The sequence below is a fragment of the Folsomia candida genome, unplaced genomic scaffold (genome assembly GCF_002217175.1).
Source record: "Folsomia candida strain VU population unplaced genomic scaffold, ASM221717v1 Fcan01_Sc016, whole genome shotgun sequence".
Classification (NCBI taxonomy): domain Eukaryota; kingdom Metazoa; phylum Arthropoda; class Collembola; order Entomobryomorpha; family Isotomidae; genus Folsomia; species Folsomia candida.
In genome coordinates, this window is record NW_019091208.1 from 3,406,138 (window position 1) to 3,423,238 (window position 17,101).

At 39.8% G+C, this 17,101-nt stretch overlaps 1 protein-coding gene across 1 annotated transcript in view; it reads right to left on the minus strand.

Moving 5' to 3' along the window:
• LOC110856540 (neuroligin-4, Y-linked) overlaps window positions 1-17,101 on the minus strand; it is a 60,798-nt gene that overhangs the window by 22,304 nt on the left and 21,393 nt on the right. Inside the window, exons 3-5 of the mRNA XM_035857137.1 lie at window positions 5,465-6,444; window positions 3,983-4,105; window positions 2,684-2,822 (exon numbers count right to left, since the gene is read on the minus strand). Coding sequence (XP_035713030.1) covers window positions 2,684-2,822; window positions 3,983-4,105; window positions 5,465-5,857 — 655 coding nt within the window. The 5' untranslated portion in view covers window positions 5,858-6,444. The remainder of the gene's footprint in view (window positions 1-2,683; window positions 2,823-3,982; window positions 4,106-5,464; window positions 6,445-17,101) is intronic.

The following is a 17,101-nucleotide window of genomic DNA, read 5'->3' on the forward strand; positions in this document are numbered from 1 at the left end:
GTAAAATTTCTTAGAGTGTATCTAGGAATTGACATTTTCTATCTTGGATTACGTTGTTATTTACTTACACTTATCTAAATATTACGCAAGCCATATTTTTCTTACAACTTTTTAACACAAACATGTTAAACTAATGTAGACTTTCTTCAGAGGATAAAATTAGGCCGAATCCGGACCATTTTGGTGCCCAAATATCCATCAAGAATGTAAAAAGACAGCATTTCAGCAAACGGATCAGGATTGCTTTCTCTCTCGCGAAAGTCTCTTATAATCCGGAGGATATAAAACGGAAAAGAAAGTCGCGCTGCACATTCTTCGCTCTCTTTCTCTCTCTCTTTCTCTCTGGAGAAAGTAAATAGACAAAGTTTGCGTGTATCACTCAACTCGTGATTGCCTCTCCCTCTCTCTTCCTCCGTAAATGTAAACCTACGAGTAAACTGCAGCAAATCGCCCATTTAATAAAGGAGAACTGTCGAGTTTTCACGCAAGATTGGACCCGACTTGGATCCGATTAATGAGAAAATCTTGATTGAAACTCTAAACCCTGAGCAATTTTCTACACTTTCACTTTTCCAAAATAACTCCCTTATCCATCTCTGGCAAATTACGGTACTTGGTTAAAATTCAATCTGGATAAAATCTATCCTACGGGAATTCACTCGGGGTTTTGGACAGTATAAAATTAAACATGACCATTTTCAAGATTCTTCTTCTTCAACATCCGCCCGGGAAAAGTTCTGCTCACTCAACACTTACGTCTTTAAGTTGGGTGAAGCATGGAATTAGTATTATTATCCAAGTATTAGCCTCATTCTCCCATTTACAGATTTGGCTCGTGTCAAGTCAAATCCCAGGGAAAGAGAGAAAGGGATCGGCTCACTGTCTCGCGTGGTGAAGGGAAAACTAATCCCGTCCAGCAAACTTTCACCAGACGAAAGAAAAAACAATCGCCGTTTTATCATCTGAAAATAAGTTCGATTCAAATACCAGTAATGGTGCGATGCAATAATAAATAATTTAGTTGGGGGAATGATGCTTTCTCTTTCCCAATCTTTTCAGTATTACGGGTAATGGAGGTCTCCCAGCGATTGGTCACAGTTTTTGGTCAAATTAGTCGGAATCGATTGCAAATTTAGTTCGCATGAAATTTGCAAATGGCACGATCTCTCAAAGCGCAGATTTGGCGGAGACATTTGCATCCAAAGAGGAAGGCGCCCCAAAGTTGACAAATTTTACACTTTCCAAATTTACTGCGTTTTTTCTCCTCTTCGGTTGCAAATATCTCTGCAAAATGTGCCCATTGGGAGAAAGTGTAATTTGCAAATTTCATATTACCTAGAGTTATGATTGATTTCCAATAATTTGGTCAAAATTTGTGAGCATACGCTGGGATGCCTCCATTCCTAACTAGTTTATTTATAATTCCTCATTTCCCGAGATTAATAATATTCCCACTACTTTCACCATCACTGACGCCACGCTACTTATTACTTTTAATTGATTTTGACTCATTTCCCACCACCGCCGCCATTTCATTACCAATTGCCGACTGTGGTTTTAATTTAGTTGTGTTTAGAAGAACCTTTTAAACACCACAAGCACTCAACAAATCCAAACATTATCTACTTTCACGTCCTCTTCGGGAAAGTGTGTTTGCATTCTTTGAGCCGCTCCTCTGCTCCCTGCTTTCCGGGTGCGTGGAATGAAGTGGTTCAATTAAAAATTCATGCTATATCCGTTTCATTAAATAAATGTTTTTCCTCTTACACGGTTCCCCTCTCTGCAGTCTCTTTGAACTTGAGTCAAAATTTGTCAACAAGAACAACCCTTTCAGACGCCGGATGGATGGATGGGTCACATTTGCTTAAAACTTTCACTTTAAATCGCTGTTTTACTTGGGTGAAATCTCGAGTTGAAGCTGAAGAGCGGCATTAGCAAGACAAATAGAGAAGGGGAAATTGGGCAAAGATAAATACGGGAACAATCCCAGACTAAAGTAGTTGGAAGTTGGTGTGCGGAATATAAACTGTCGTAATGTTTAGGCGCAGAGGGAAAGATGAAAAGGATGAGTAACAAGTTGGTCTCTGGTATGTCTGGGAGAATAAATTTTTAAATAAATGGAACTGCAGACGTAGAAAGAAGGAAATACCAGGAAATATTTGTGTAGCTGCATTCTAAATATGTTGCAATAAAATGGTAGTGCAAGTAAAATAAATGCGATTCTGGTAACAAATTTGAGATTTGTTACCGTTATAGTCAATTTCTCACGGCAGGTTGATAAATTCGAGTTTCATGCAAACTTATTGCTACTTTAAAAATCTGGTAGATTCGCATATATACTCCGTACCGGTATTGATTTGGTAATAACTCCCTCCCAGACTGGTTGTAAGTGGTAAATTTTTCATTACCACAACATTACTGAACGGTAAAGCCCATTATTACAGATAGAATTATATGTGTATGTACTCCGATCAGTAATTATTTAATACCAGTTTTCTAAGAGTGTACCATTAGATTTTAAAAAAGTTGCCAATTCCATTAGTCGTAAAATTAGATAGTCCCCAACCTTGGTGACAAATTTGTTACCACATTATTTAGAGAGGACCACTATAGGTTTTGGGGTTGCAAAGCTTACTCTGCATACACAACAAAAACTTTTTACTATATACATGGGTTCACTTACCAATTGGGCTGTAGATATTGAGATAGAGACAGTCTTCCGATTGATTCCGCAGGTATGGCTCCACCTTTTTCAAGTACTCCAAATAACCACGGGGCATTTCCTTGAGAGCCGCCGACTCGTTCCGGATATCCGGCATCATCTTTATTAAACAAATCCAGAATTGGTTTAATATTTCATAAACGGCACAATAACAAGTACACATATCGCGTTATTTAATCTGGCCCACCACCACCACCACCACACTCCAATTTACTAAAATGATCTCCTGACATGCTTGTCACACTTCCAATCTAAACCTGACTGGATGGATACATGTTCCATTAATAAAAGCAATTTGCTTTCTTTCTCCTGGCTTGACTGCATTGCATTCAGGCCGAGAGTGGTGCTCATCCATTTAAAAGGAAACCAGCCCAGGAGGCATTCCCAGGTTAAAAAGGAACTGCATAACACAATAGAATCGCTTGTGCCCTGCTCAGCGGATGAATTGCAGTCTTTGATGAGGGTAGTGTGGTTGCAAAGAGGGAAAAAGAGAAAGTGTAGGAGATCAAAAAGAGGAAAAAGTTGTATGAGGTACATACATGCGATTTATATTTGTACGGACAAATTTAGGATATATTTTTTGCGAGATAAATTCCTGTGCAAAAAAAAAGTTCACATTGCAGCCTTACTCAGCCCGAGTCAGGTTGTTATCAACAAAATAAAAATTGTGGTGCACTGAGAATAATTGGGTTACGATTATAACCAGCAAGTAAAGATATATAACTGGTTTTAAATTTGCCACCGACTCGATATAATCGTATCAAAACTTGTTATAAATTTGTTACCGGTGGTGATAAATTTATAACCTGTCGGTGGCAAATTTATAACCATAGCGGTAGAGTCGTATATTTATGCTCTCAGATTTTAATTGTACCCCAATTATTTTCACACCACTACAATTTTTTTATTTTTTGACGTATTTTTCTAATCTTCCAGCTTAATTTTTGATTTTGCATGTTCTACGTGTGTGCAAAATCTCAAGTCTATTGGATAAGTTATACGAGCGTAACCGATAGACAGACAGATAAACCCTGACTCGGGCTAAAAATTGAACAAATAAAAAAAATGTGCCTGTTTTGCGGTTGGTTGATTATAATCAATCTCTGCTGTGCGTAATGGAAACATTACAAGATTTGTTGATGGCCGTGGTGGCACTCTAATTTTGTGCTCGTCCCTGCTTTCTCCCCCTCCAACTAATTACTCATCACTTAGAGCGAGGACACTTAATTATTTAATTAATTAACTGTGAAGTGAACCAACCTGAGGACACACGAATCCCGGCTTCACTGCGTCTCTCACTCCTTCCCACGGCATTGCTGTTTGCGTTGGGCCAAATCGATGGGATTTAATAGGTGCGGAAGCGTACGGAATCCCAACATAGACCTGGAAACCAGACATACATAGAGCTCTTGGTTTAAACACTGCCAACCTGTTAAACACACCAGTGGCTGCGGAAGCATGGGGACAACGGGAAAAACTTTGTGGTAGAGATATGAAATGCATTTGTCCCCACGGGCTGGTGGGGACTGAGGTACAAGAGCATCGACCTTATACAATCAACTCAAAGTTAAAAATTGTATGCCAATACGCTAATAATATTGCCTTTACATTTTCCAACCCATTTTCCAGATAATTGATTACATTTATAACTAAAGCCATTCAAATATGCAATTCATTTTGTAATAAATAGCTAGATTTTGATTTTTCTAATTTTTTTTAATCTTAAGGGAAATTGCGTATCTTTTAACTTTTAGATTACTGTTTAATCATACTAACATTAATTTCTTTCAAATACAGTATTTTTTCAAAAAAATTCTTGAGCTTGAAAATACGCAAGGAAAATTTTTCGCGATCGGCTTATAAAATATGTCCCCACGGTCCAAATTATCTTCCGCGTCCACTGAAACACTCCACTTTTGGAGAGTTAGAGAGAGAGCTCGGGTTATGGCTGAGAAAGGTTTAGCACCACAAAGCACTAGACACATGAGTTGTTAGTCGGCGTCGTCGTCGTTGTCGCCAAAGTCGAAATGAAGGAATTAAAACTATAGTGTTTTGAGTACACAGAACTGAACTGCACGACCAGCCTGCCTGCCTGCCACACATGTGTCATTTGCAGATGTGGTTGGCGAAAATGAATCGTTGTGGTTAAAGGATTTGCATTGCGAGAACTGCTCTGTCCCTCTCTCCTAAATATGAAACGTGTACTACGTAAAAGCAGTGTTCTGTCCTTTTCAAAACTGTTTCAAATTTGTGGGCAAGCATTTGGACACAAGTCGCCTTACTTATTTGAACAAGATGTTTCCTACAAAATTTCCGGAAACTTTATTCCCCCCAATAACTTTGCCACTTCTAGTTCTTTACACTTGAAAAGAATAAACTGGTTCCCTTTTTTACGTAATACTTAATCAGGTCAAACAAACTTTAAATTTAAGAGGTGCAGATAAGGTTAGAGAGTAAAAGTACGGAAAAAGTGGTGCATGTTCATAATTTAGTCTGAATTACACCCCAGATTTTATCCTGAGTGGATGTTTCGTATTTGAGACATTATTCTCATCGTCCCCCGTAAAATTAAGCTTTATCCATTTACTACCCACTGTTCCAGGCTTGTTCATCAAACAAAACCCCCATTATAAAGATTATATGGGGCTCGGTCGGATTTTATGGAAAGTCCACTTTCTTCCTTATCTTTGAAAATCGCTCCCCGCAGAGCCCGGTGGGTAAAATAAAATGGAATTCGCTTACCTCAACAATCTTGTTTTTCAACGGATTATGTCTCCCTTGAGCCCCAATCGTGATGCTCATCCCCTGCAGTTTCCCATACTTGGTCTCCACTATGCGAGATCGCGTGGTCGTCGTCGTTGTCGTCGTGGTGGTGGACGATTCAGTTCCTCCATTTCGACCACTCTCGAACGGCGACCCTTTCCCTTCGCCGAGCAAAATGTCGTCCACTTCCCCCACTTCGGGGTCTTGGTGGTCGTAATCGGTATCATCGGCACTCCGGCGTCCCCCTCCCCCACTCGAGGAGGAGGAAGAAAGTCCCGCCGGCTCCGGGAGGAAATGGCTCGTCGTCGAGTTCTCATTCACATTTTGACAATTGATTGTAATCACGCTGAGAAGAATGAGAATGCCGCGCATCGTGGTGTGGTTATTTTGAGAGGAGGTTTGTTTATTGATACAGGTACAACACTATCTCGGGCTGACAGAAGTTTCAGTATAATAGCGTCTCACTTTCACTCACTCAGTTCACTTCCTGCTCATGAATTCGTCACAATTTGGAAAGTTGGGAGGGTAAATATTTACATAAGTGATTCCTTAGACGGCTTAAGTATTTAGAAAGTCACTCGATGTAATGGAAACTAGGGCGAGAATGACTTAGTTTAAAATGTGCACACGCATGTGCTTCGTGGTGGTGATTGTTGAGTTGTATTATGCGTTTGAAGTTTTAGGAATGTGGAGGAAAGTCTTTTGTACTTTGTGGACTTTTTTCTGGAGAAAGGTGGCATTCATTTGTTCCCAGTGGTGATAATGTGACGGTATGTATTTATAGGTGGGAATTCGGTTCGATGGATCGAAAGATGGAGATCGACACAGTATATGGTTTCCGTTTGGAAGGGAATTGAAGGGACTTATTTGGACACAGAGTTATCGAGCCAGATCGTGAAATCCAGACGCTTTTCGGGTTCTTGCATGTGCAATCTGGGTCACGGAGAGGTTCTTCTTATCTGGAATTGAAACAATGAGAAGAGAAATGTGTTAAATCTAGGGCGGATATTGGCATCATTAATCTATCATAATGTTAAAATAGATAGAGAGGAAGATACCAACCACAAGGAGAAACAATAATAGTCTCAAGTCTCATATGTACAATGGAGGTCTCCCAGCGTATGCTCTTAGATTTTGAGACAAATAGTGTCAATCGATCCAAAATTTAATTAGGATGAAATTTGCGAAAGACATGATCTTCCAATGCGCAGGTTTGGCGGAGATATTTGCATCCGAAGAGGAGAAAGGGCGCAGTAAATTTGGAAAGTGTAAAATTTATCAACTTTAGGGCGCGTTTTCTCCTCCTCGGATGCAACTATCCCTGCCAAACCTGCCCATTGGAGATCATGTCTTTCGTAAATTTCACACTGCTTAAATTTGTGATCGGTTCACGCTAATTTGGTCAAAATCTGAGAGCATACGCTCGGACACCTCCATTCTAAGATGATCCAATTAAACCACAATTATTGATTATAACACAATCAATACCATCGATTCAGTCGCCTTTCGTCACTAATAAATACATATAGCTGATCCCACAACGCGATCAAATACTATATACGCACCATCCATCCATACATCCATATAATCCCATAAATCGCTTCCACGTCGTCCACGTCCCTATATATTATCGAGTTAAAATTTACGATATTCGTTCAATCTTGGTTTTCCTCCTTCAAAATAAGTATAAAGGAGCATCGAGTGGTTTGGTTTGTGTGTGTGGAGTGCGGAGTGAGTAGATACAATCTTAAAACCTTGCTTCCTTTCAACCTCAGCTCCTCTTAAGGAAGAGGAATCTCATTTATCTGCGTATTGAACTTTCTCTCTCTCGCTCTCAACAACTTGATTGAACTGTTCCTACTTCCTCCTCATGTTTCATCCCATATCTGCATCCTCCGATATCATTCATTCCCCAGCCAGCCAGCAACCTTCCCATTTATTCATGATCATGATCTCTCGCTATGATGCTTAGGTATACACGTATGAATTTCTTCTCGAGACGGGGCATCCTCGTTTTGAGATGTCACTCTCTTTGTCCTCTCGGAGAAAGTGAGACGAGTGAGAGTTTATCTCTTTTCCTTACTTACACACTGTGTGTGTGAGTGTGCGGTGGGTGGGTGCAGTGGCCGCGGAAGTGAGGGACAATGTCCCCACGGTTGTTCGATGTCCCCATCATCTGCCCGTCTTATACAAACCCCTCCCTCCCCTGTCCTACAATGTTTATGTCCCCCGATGTCCCCACACCTTCCGCGGCGACTGGGTGGGTGGGTGGAGAGCACGAGTCAACTACGGCTCAAACCTTCAATTCAATTTCATTCCTGTCACCAAAAACCCGGCCAGTAACTAACCAAACCAAACCGGAGTGGGAGAAGGCCCGGCTTGACACAGAGTCAGTACAAGAAGGAGGAAGAATGAGATGGCTTCTTCAATTCACTTCACTTGACACACCAACGCAATATTGGGTAACGAGGTGGAGTAAATCTGAGGAAGGTGCACGGCACAGGACACCCTTAGATATTCAATGATGCCAATAATGCAGGCACAATTTATGGCGACAGGTTCCATTTTTCAAAACCGCTCCGCTCCTCACTTTCTCCATCCTTCTTCTTCTCCTCTTCCTTGCAAGGGAGCTTACTTGGGAAAAAGATGCGAGATACGGATATGTATATAGCGCAAAATATACCAACAATTATGTATATTGAGACCAAGACGGGTGCAAAATCTGTGAAAAAAATGTAAATTTCGGGCTTTTATAAAATATGTACACTCTGAAAAATCGGGTGACACACGCGACTCTGGTGCAGAATGGGGTTGTTACCATTTGGGTAAAAGTATGCTTTCGCTTTGTGATACACTGTTACCGAGATAGTGGTGGGTGTTACCACGTGGTGATTCGGTTATAACAGAGTGACATATTATCATCATCCGAAAAATTCACATGCATGCACCGGTTGGTAAAACTCCGGTGACAAACGAGAGTGCACCGGCTCCGGTAATCGGGGTTGTTACCACTTCGGTGAAAGTAAGCTTCCTCTTGTGGATAGACTGTCACCCCGCTAGTTGTCGGGTGTTGGGTTCCCACATTGTAATTCCACTGGCTGTAACCGAGTGGTGATATATTATCCCCAACCGGTAAAGCCACACATATTCACCAGTCGGTGATAACCCGGTGGTAAGATTTCTTAGAGTGTAGAAATTCAGGTAGTCACATTTTCCACCAATAGTAAAACGTAGCGTAACTCAAATTACGTGTTTTGCTTGGAATAAGATACGCTGCAGCTGGACGAGAGTTTAAAACTTTGAAAGAAGAAATTCATAAACTTTTCCAGCCCAGGTGCAAGCCAAAACTTAACTTATTTAAGTCTTTGAGCAGTCAACAACAACAACAGGACGGATCCCAGACCAAGGTAACTTCCTCCTTTTACCATATTATCCATCCATCATCCATTACAAAATTAATTCTTCAACCCAGACTTTCACTTATTTTCCCCAACTTTCTCTCCTTTATGCAAAACAAAACAAAATAAGTGAAAAGTTTTAACTTTTCTCGTTTCTCCCTCCAAACGCAGCTTGATAAACTTAGTTACTTAGCCGATTTAAACTTTTTCCGTAATAATGTTGACAATGAATTATGTCGGGGAAAAGCAGAGGCAGGCAGAGGCATGCTGGTGAGTTTTAATCAAACGAATTGATTGAAAATGTCCCGTTTATAGAATAATGGAACAGGCTGAACGGCACACTTTGTGAGCCGATTTAGATTTCCGGGGCCTTTTTTCTCTTGTTAAAAAACTACTATAATACGATTACAGGATGTGAAAAAAGGGACTGTGTACATAGAATTATTTTAGGAAATGTTTGTGTGAAGCTATTACAATGGAGGTCTCCCAGGGTATGCTGTCCGATTTTGACCAAATTAATGCAAATCAATCGCAAATTTATTTGGTATGAAATTTGCAAAAAGTACTTGTGCCAATTCTTAGGTTTGGTAGAAACATTTGCATCCGAAGAGGAGAAATAGCACAATAAATTTGGAAAGGGTACTGCACAATTTGTCAACTTGAGGGTACGTTTTCTCCTCTTCGGATGCAAATATCTCAGCCAAACCAGCGCACTTGGAGATGGTGCCTTCTGCGAATTTCATACTACTTTAATTTGCGATCAATCGACACTTATTTGCTCAAAATCGGACAGGATACGCTGGGAGACCTCCATTCTTTCGTAGTTTTACATTTTGTTCCAAAAATTACAACGCTATGCATACACAATTGTCAAAATTTGTCGCTTCCGCTCTCTCAACCCCATCAATATTGTTGACTCGCTAAAATAATAACATTATCAACAACACGACTCGTCTTCATCTTGCCGAATGTAACTGCCACTTAGGAATTTGCTTACACTCCCCCAAAGTGTGCTAAAACTGCTCTCTCTCTCTCTCAAAGTCTAAGTGTTTCTCCTACTTTGTATTTACATTAAGTAAACAAGGAGTAGTTTGGCAGTGCAAACGGGATAAAGTAGAACGAACAAAACGAACGTGTATTATATCGTCCGCCTTCTTCTTCTTCTTCTTTAATGTAGCAAAATTGTAGTCGTAGGAGATAGTAAACTGCTCCGTAAATCTCTTTTGCTCAATCTTAAGTGGCCATTCGCATCTGTAAGTATTTTCCTCTCTCATGTTGATATCTGTTTTAGGTAGACTGATGTTTTCCTTATTTACAACACTCACAGTCACACTTTATGTACGTACGTTCAGATCGAGATGGGAAATGAAATGAAATGTGGAAATGTGCCGGAAAGAGGAGCACGAATAATTCAAACGTTCCTACCATCACATAAGATCACTCTATTCCAACCAGATTTGAGTTTTAGTACTAATTCGAAATTGCTCCCTTATGCTCCGGCAGTTGATGCATCCCCTTCGAGGGGAATTTGATCAGGGATCATTTAGTGAATTGCATGTACATGTGCAGGGCAGATTGAGTTACATAGAAAGTTCTGCAGTATGCGACCAAATTGCAATTTTTGTATGCAACGTCCAACTGTGACTGGATTAGGTTCGTAATACAAAATGTGAAGTTTTTCTTCTACTCTGTTTTTATTTACTAAATATTTCACCAAGTTTCAGTTAGACTATGGGGATATTCATGGCAGTTTCGTATTGCAGCATAATTTTGAAAAAAATTGCGAACTAAACGCTAGCCTTCGAGATGCGTAAGATCGGGAATTGTTAAGCCAAAATGTTTTTGCGAATTTGCAAACCTTGTTGTAACGTTGCTGACGATATGCTCGTAATGAATACCCCCAATGTATTCCACTTATAAATCAGTAAACTATGAACAAAACAAGGTAAAAAGTCAACGTAATTGTACATAGATTTTTACACATTCATAATTTACGTAATTTACCAAACTAAAGTGAGACTAATTCTTAACCAAAAATTTTTTTTGACTCGAACTTCCAAATTTTCATACCCAACACCCCGTTTCCTCGCATTTCCCCACCCACTGTTTTATAAACGCCATCCTTTTTCACCCATACATCCATAAATTCGCACAGAACCATGGATTACTTCCACCTCGCTTCGAAACGAACCAAATGTTGCACTTGTCCCAAAATTGAGAAGGAACGAACGAAAGAAAACATTACTATCTAAAGAAAAAAAGGGAAATCATCTCGAAAAGCCAAAAGCGTTAACTTTGCCTATTTTTTTCTCCCCCGCTCGCCCACCCAAGCAAGAGAAAGTTGGTCGTCTTATTTCGTTACAATTTGCAAGTGAACTGAACTTATTACTTGATCCCTTGGCCCGTTTACGTGATCCGCTTCAAACATTTTGCCTATTTTTCTCCACGTTATACTTTCTTTTTCCTGGTTCCATTTTCTCCATACGAGAAGATTTTCCTTCTCACGCTCACCCGCACCGCAGCCGCCGCCGCAGCAGCAGTAACACCACAATTTGTACCATTCTGGCAAAGTTTTTGCATGAATGCACCAATTTCTTTGAAATGAATGAATGTTACACGAAACGAAACTTTGTCCGTGGAGCTGGTGGCGTTTCAACTTCTCACGGTTAGGTTGGGCCATTTCTGAATTTAAAATTTCCCTTGAACTTTCCTCTTACGCGGAATTACATTAGCGTATTGTTCTCCAAATAGTGAAACATGACACTCCTAGGGCAAGGAAACCGATCTTGCTGTGTGTGTATATACAGTTGCCTTGTTTTCGTCATAATTTTGCATTAAATTGTCCACATTATCTCATTTCACTACATTTCCTACTATCAGTTCATAAGTTTATGTACAAGTAAGGAAACATCGAGCTCAATTAAACCCACACTCCGTTGGCCCATTCGTAAAAAGTTTTTATTCCTCGATAAATGTTTTCTTGCTCTTAAAACTTTCTCCAGAGCGGCGGGAGGAGCAGCACCCCCGCCACATTTCCGCCCGTATATTCTAGGTCCACCCAGCACATTACTCATGATTATTCCTTTCCCCACAGAAATAAAAGTCCCTCTACAACTCTGTCCCAATCTCGAAATTCATTTCATTTGAGTATTCATATTCAGGCTGTAAAATGAATGCGTTTTATTATTGCAGTCCTGTTCAGAATAAAAAAAATTCTCATAAAACGCAGCTCGAAAAAAACTTTGTGAAAACGATGAGATCTCTTATTCTACTTCTACCTTGTCCGAAAGAAGAGGAAGAAGAAAAAGGTCTCAGCCTAAATTTACGTCACGCGATTTTTTTAATATCACTCTCAATTTCTCATGAATGAAGGAATTTGCAAGTTTCCTTTTACCAGGTTTTTCGAGACGAGGAAAAGTTAACTGCGGTAAATCATCCTGCTCGAAAGTAGATTTTTTATGGGGAGCGTAGAGGAACATCAATCATTCTACGATCTTTTATACCTAGCAGAACACAATCTTCACTTGGCGTATTTTATGTGGGATAAGGTTCAAATGAAATTAAGAATTTGGGCGGCGATTCAATTATAATTTTGAAGAAAAAAAAATCTGACATTAATTTTTTAAGAGGAATTACAATTATGAGATGAGATGAGACTTGTAAAAAAATATGGGGAGGAAGGAAACATTACGCAAGATTAGGTTTCACTTGTGTATATCACGTTCCTAGTAAAATATGAAGGCCTGATATTAATACGAACCAGGAACGAAGAAGGAGGAGGGCACAATGGGCGATCAAAATCACGACGCGATCAGGATAAAGAAATCTAAAGGAGAAGAGGACGGTTTAAGAAACGTTAAGTTTCTCTATTCTCGGGTATGAAATCCATTTAAACGTTAAGAAATGGATGCCCTCCAGTAACTCTGGTGCTATCGTTATTTTTGGGTAAAATGGGAACACAATTTCTAAAAATATGCTGGACTAATACTGTCAAAGTGGTTGAGATGATTGTAAAATTATTTTTTATAATACTTTATTCCGCCGTAAAGCATGTTGCATAATAGATTTTACTTTATAGAGTTTTCTTATCCGTGGACTAAAAAAATCTGAACACAATAAGTTTATATTTAGGTAAATATTTTTTTGACGTATGTAAATTAAAATTAACTTGGATTACGCGGAAGTTTTAGTGGAAAGCGAGGAAACTTTTTATTTTCCCAATATTTCAAATGCTACGTACCTGCAATAAGACCGACACGAGTAGAAAAATATGAAAAAATTGTAACAAATAGTTTATGAAAGATCAGTTTAGCAGTTAGTTTTTTGAAATTGCTAACATTTTTTGCAAGTTAAAATACTCGTATAAATTATTTGCACCTTTTTTCAAAAATATTTCAACCCCTTCTACAAGATCTAACACTTAAAACTATGCCTTTTCTTAAAAATAACTGCCAAACGACGCTACCCCGTTACAAATCCAATCTCTTAAAATACACTTTCACTCCTTTAAGGATTTTCCCAATTACTAATCCTTAATAACTTAAAATTTCTCTCTTTTCTCTCTCGCAAAACGCGACCGAGTTGAAAAAGGTGGCCTTGCAAAGTAAAGCGACACTGTTAAAAAGAATATCTTTTCCATCCCGATTTCTTATCTTTCTTTTTGAAGTTACATAGTTGAAAGGACTTCTTCTACTCGTGTAATTTTGCTCCATCCCGGAATGGGGAGCATTATACATTATCTCTTTCACTCACTTCTCTCTCCTTCCTACTTCACATTACATTTTTTTAGATCTCTCTCAGACCAGAGCTAACCTTTGCTTTCATCTTTCCTTCATCATCATCATGATCACAAAACCCACCACGACGAAGACGAGGTCACGAAGATGGAAACGCCACCACGACTTCCCTTCATTTCGGTGAGGAAGCTTTTTTTTAAAAAAATCGTATAACCGATTACACGATTTGCATCAAATAGCAGCGTCCCTAGCGCGGTTGTAAAATATATATGACAACGGGTCGCGAATCGATTCATTAAGATAACAAATTCAAAATAAAATATGGAAAATAAAAGTAAACTTGGAGGGAAAAGAGAATCAATAAAAATGAAACATAAACAGGGAAGCCCTTTCCCAAAACAGAGTCACCCCATCTCCTTTTATTTTTGCACATGTCTCTTTCCCAAACCCGGAGGAGGGTTGTTGGTTGGTGCAAAGAGAAAGTAAAATGAAGTACAGGCCAAATATGTGTGGATGGGTGGATGTACAGTGGCCGCGGAAGCTGTGGGGACAGTAGCATTGTAGGATAGGGCAGGAAGGGGTTTATGTAACATGGGGAGATGATGGGGACATCGAATAACCCTGGGGACATTATCCCTCTATCCCCACGCTTCCGCGGCCACTGAGTGAAAGTATGTTATACTTGTGCAAGTAATCAGTGGCCGCGGAAGCTGAGGGGACATCTGGGGGCATTAACGTTGTAGGATGGGGGAGGGAGGGGTTTATATAAGATAAGGGGGATGATGGGGACATCGAATAACCCTGGGGACATTGTCCCCCTGTCCCCATGCTTCCGCGGCCACTGTCTCTCTCCGTGTGGATAAACCAGCTACATATACAAAAAGTGAACTTGGTGGTGGGCCCGTGCCAAAAGACATTTCCTGTAGACCGGGTAAAATGTGGGGTGATGTAAATTCAAAGAAAGACGACACAAATGGGATTCATCAGAATATTTTGGTCATGGGAATTTATACGGGTAAGGAGCATGACAAGATTGGGACTGCGTATGAATGAATAGATACGTCTATACGTACATACGTCATAAAAATATTTTTATAAAAGTGCAACCAAATTTCCTGCGGAAAGCCAATCCTCCCCAGAAAAAAGAGGAATCATCATCATATCAATTCTTAGATTGGGGGGAAGAAGAAGCAATACATAATTTCACCATTAATAGCCATGCAGCCTTGGCTTAACTGTTCAACCAGCCAGCCAGCCAGCCATGAATGAGTCAGTGTCGTTCATGTCGCCAATAAATTTCCCTTTGATTCCATTTCTTTACAAATTCCACTCCGAATTAGACCCAGTCGAGTGTAAGTAACGAATTAATATGACTTGAGTCCCCAAGAATAATCGTCAGCCAAAGAGGGGACTAACGCGAGGAGATAAGTCCAAGGAGGAAAAAAAGTAGAGCAGATCCAATCCAAGGTTTTGTACCGGTTTAATCATATTTTTATATACATACACGTCCCATCCTGGTCTTGAAATACATCTGTTGAGTTGAGTTTGAGGTTGTTGCGGTTACGTCACGGAAGAAGAAAATTGTGTGGTTTTGTATGTTTGTTTATATAAAGTGTGCAATTTCATATCGGGGTTATTTTGTGGGTGGAAGATGACACAACGGCGGAAATAGGGCTTTCTCCGCCACCCACTTTCCCTCATTTCCCGACGTAACCTAGAATAATAAATGCAGACCTGTTCTCCCACACAGAATTGCACTTTGCATGACTGTGTCTTATCTGAAAGGCAGGTTATCTACATATTTTAATATGCAGAGTTTTTTTTAGAGAAAAGGGCAAAGAACTGAATTTACTTTGTCAGTTTTTAGAATAATTTGTGGTGGTATAACCTTTGCAAGTAAAGTAAACCTAATTCAGTACACTCTTAGAAAACTTATAGTAAATCATTACTGACTGGAGTACATGTATTTGGTGGTAATGAAAAATTTCCCAGTCAGAAATAAACTATGGTTTATGTCTTATGTATTAAAATTGGACCCATTTTTGTATTTATTTCTTTAAAAAAAGGGACCAATTATAAAATGCTAAATTTTCTTAATACCAATCCGGTAGGAAATTATTACCAAATCAATACCACTCCTGAGCATATATCCAACTACCAAATTTTGAACAGTGTACCCTAATTTAGACTCAATTTATCCGAATTTACACAACCAAAACCATATTTGTACTTATATAGTTACACCTCGGTCAGCCACTTTGTCTAAAAAATAGATGCGGAAACTTGACGTCTCTCTCTCTCTATCCTTCAGTGGCCACAAAAGTCCATCATCATAACGCCATTTCACCCCGTGTGACTACTCCTTTCCAAGAAAACTTCACCTTTTGACTTCAATTCGACCCGTACGTGATTTCACCTCGGTTGCTCAGCTCCTAAAATACCAAGAGCTTCACACTTTATCTCGAATTTTACCCTCCATCCATCCATGCATCCAGCCAGCCATCCATCCATCCATATAAATATATACCCTTCACTTCGCCATATATCCCAAAAATTTATCTCATCATTTCTACATCCACGTGTCACTCTCCTCACCAGTGCAGGGGAGAACATGTCCGAATTTAGTACCTTTCACTCACGCAACCTACCAAACTTAAAATAATCTCTTCCTCTCTTCCTTCTCCTCCTGTTTCATAACACGTCTTTACAGAAAAATTCCATCCATCCAACCAACCAGCTCCACCCAAACGAGCCAGCCAGCAAAGTAGTAGGGAGAGAAAGAAAGTAGCCGGAGGAGAGAGAAAGTGGCTCCTCGCGCAAAAACGAACCCTCAACTTTCTCTACACAAGTAATCTGAAGAATGTTGTGCCGAAATATAAAATGATGTGTCAACCAGGGACTAGAATTCTGTAATCTAGAATGTTGCCTTAGGATGACACGCAATCAGCTAGAAGAATTCTGAGCAGCAGCACCACCACCAACCAAAAAGCACCATCCTCCCTCCTCATGGAACAAAAGCCTTGAGCGTGTGCTCAAAATAATAATAAAAAACACATAATAAAAAACATACAAGAGGAGAAAAAAAGGTTGCGAAACAAATAAATGCTATTCCAATTTTTCTCCATCCCTACCTTTCCCAGCAGGCAGCAATATATCAACCACTTAATTGTAACCGCAACAACCGACACGAACGAATGGCTCTTTTTCAGCGAGGGAAAGCAAAGGAGGCACGGTAATTAATTAATTTTAAGCTTGACGACAACCGACTGGCCGTGGTTTCCTTTTCCTTTCTCTCTCTTGCGTAATGTTGTCTGGCTGGATGGGTGAACATGCAAAGGTTATTCCACTTCTGGTATTGTGCCTCCTCCGTCAAGAAGATCTCTCTCTGAGAGGAGAGTCGTCCTCGTCGTCGTCGTCTTTCGTATTGTTGTGGTTCGTGAGAGGAGGACCGAGTTTACGCTGAACTCAAGAACCCTTGTGAA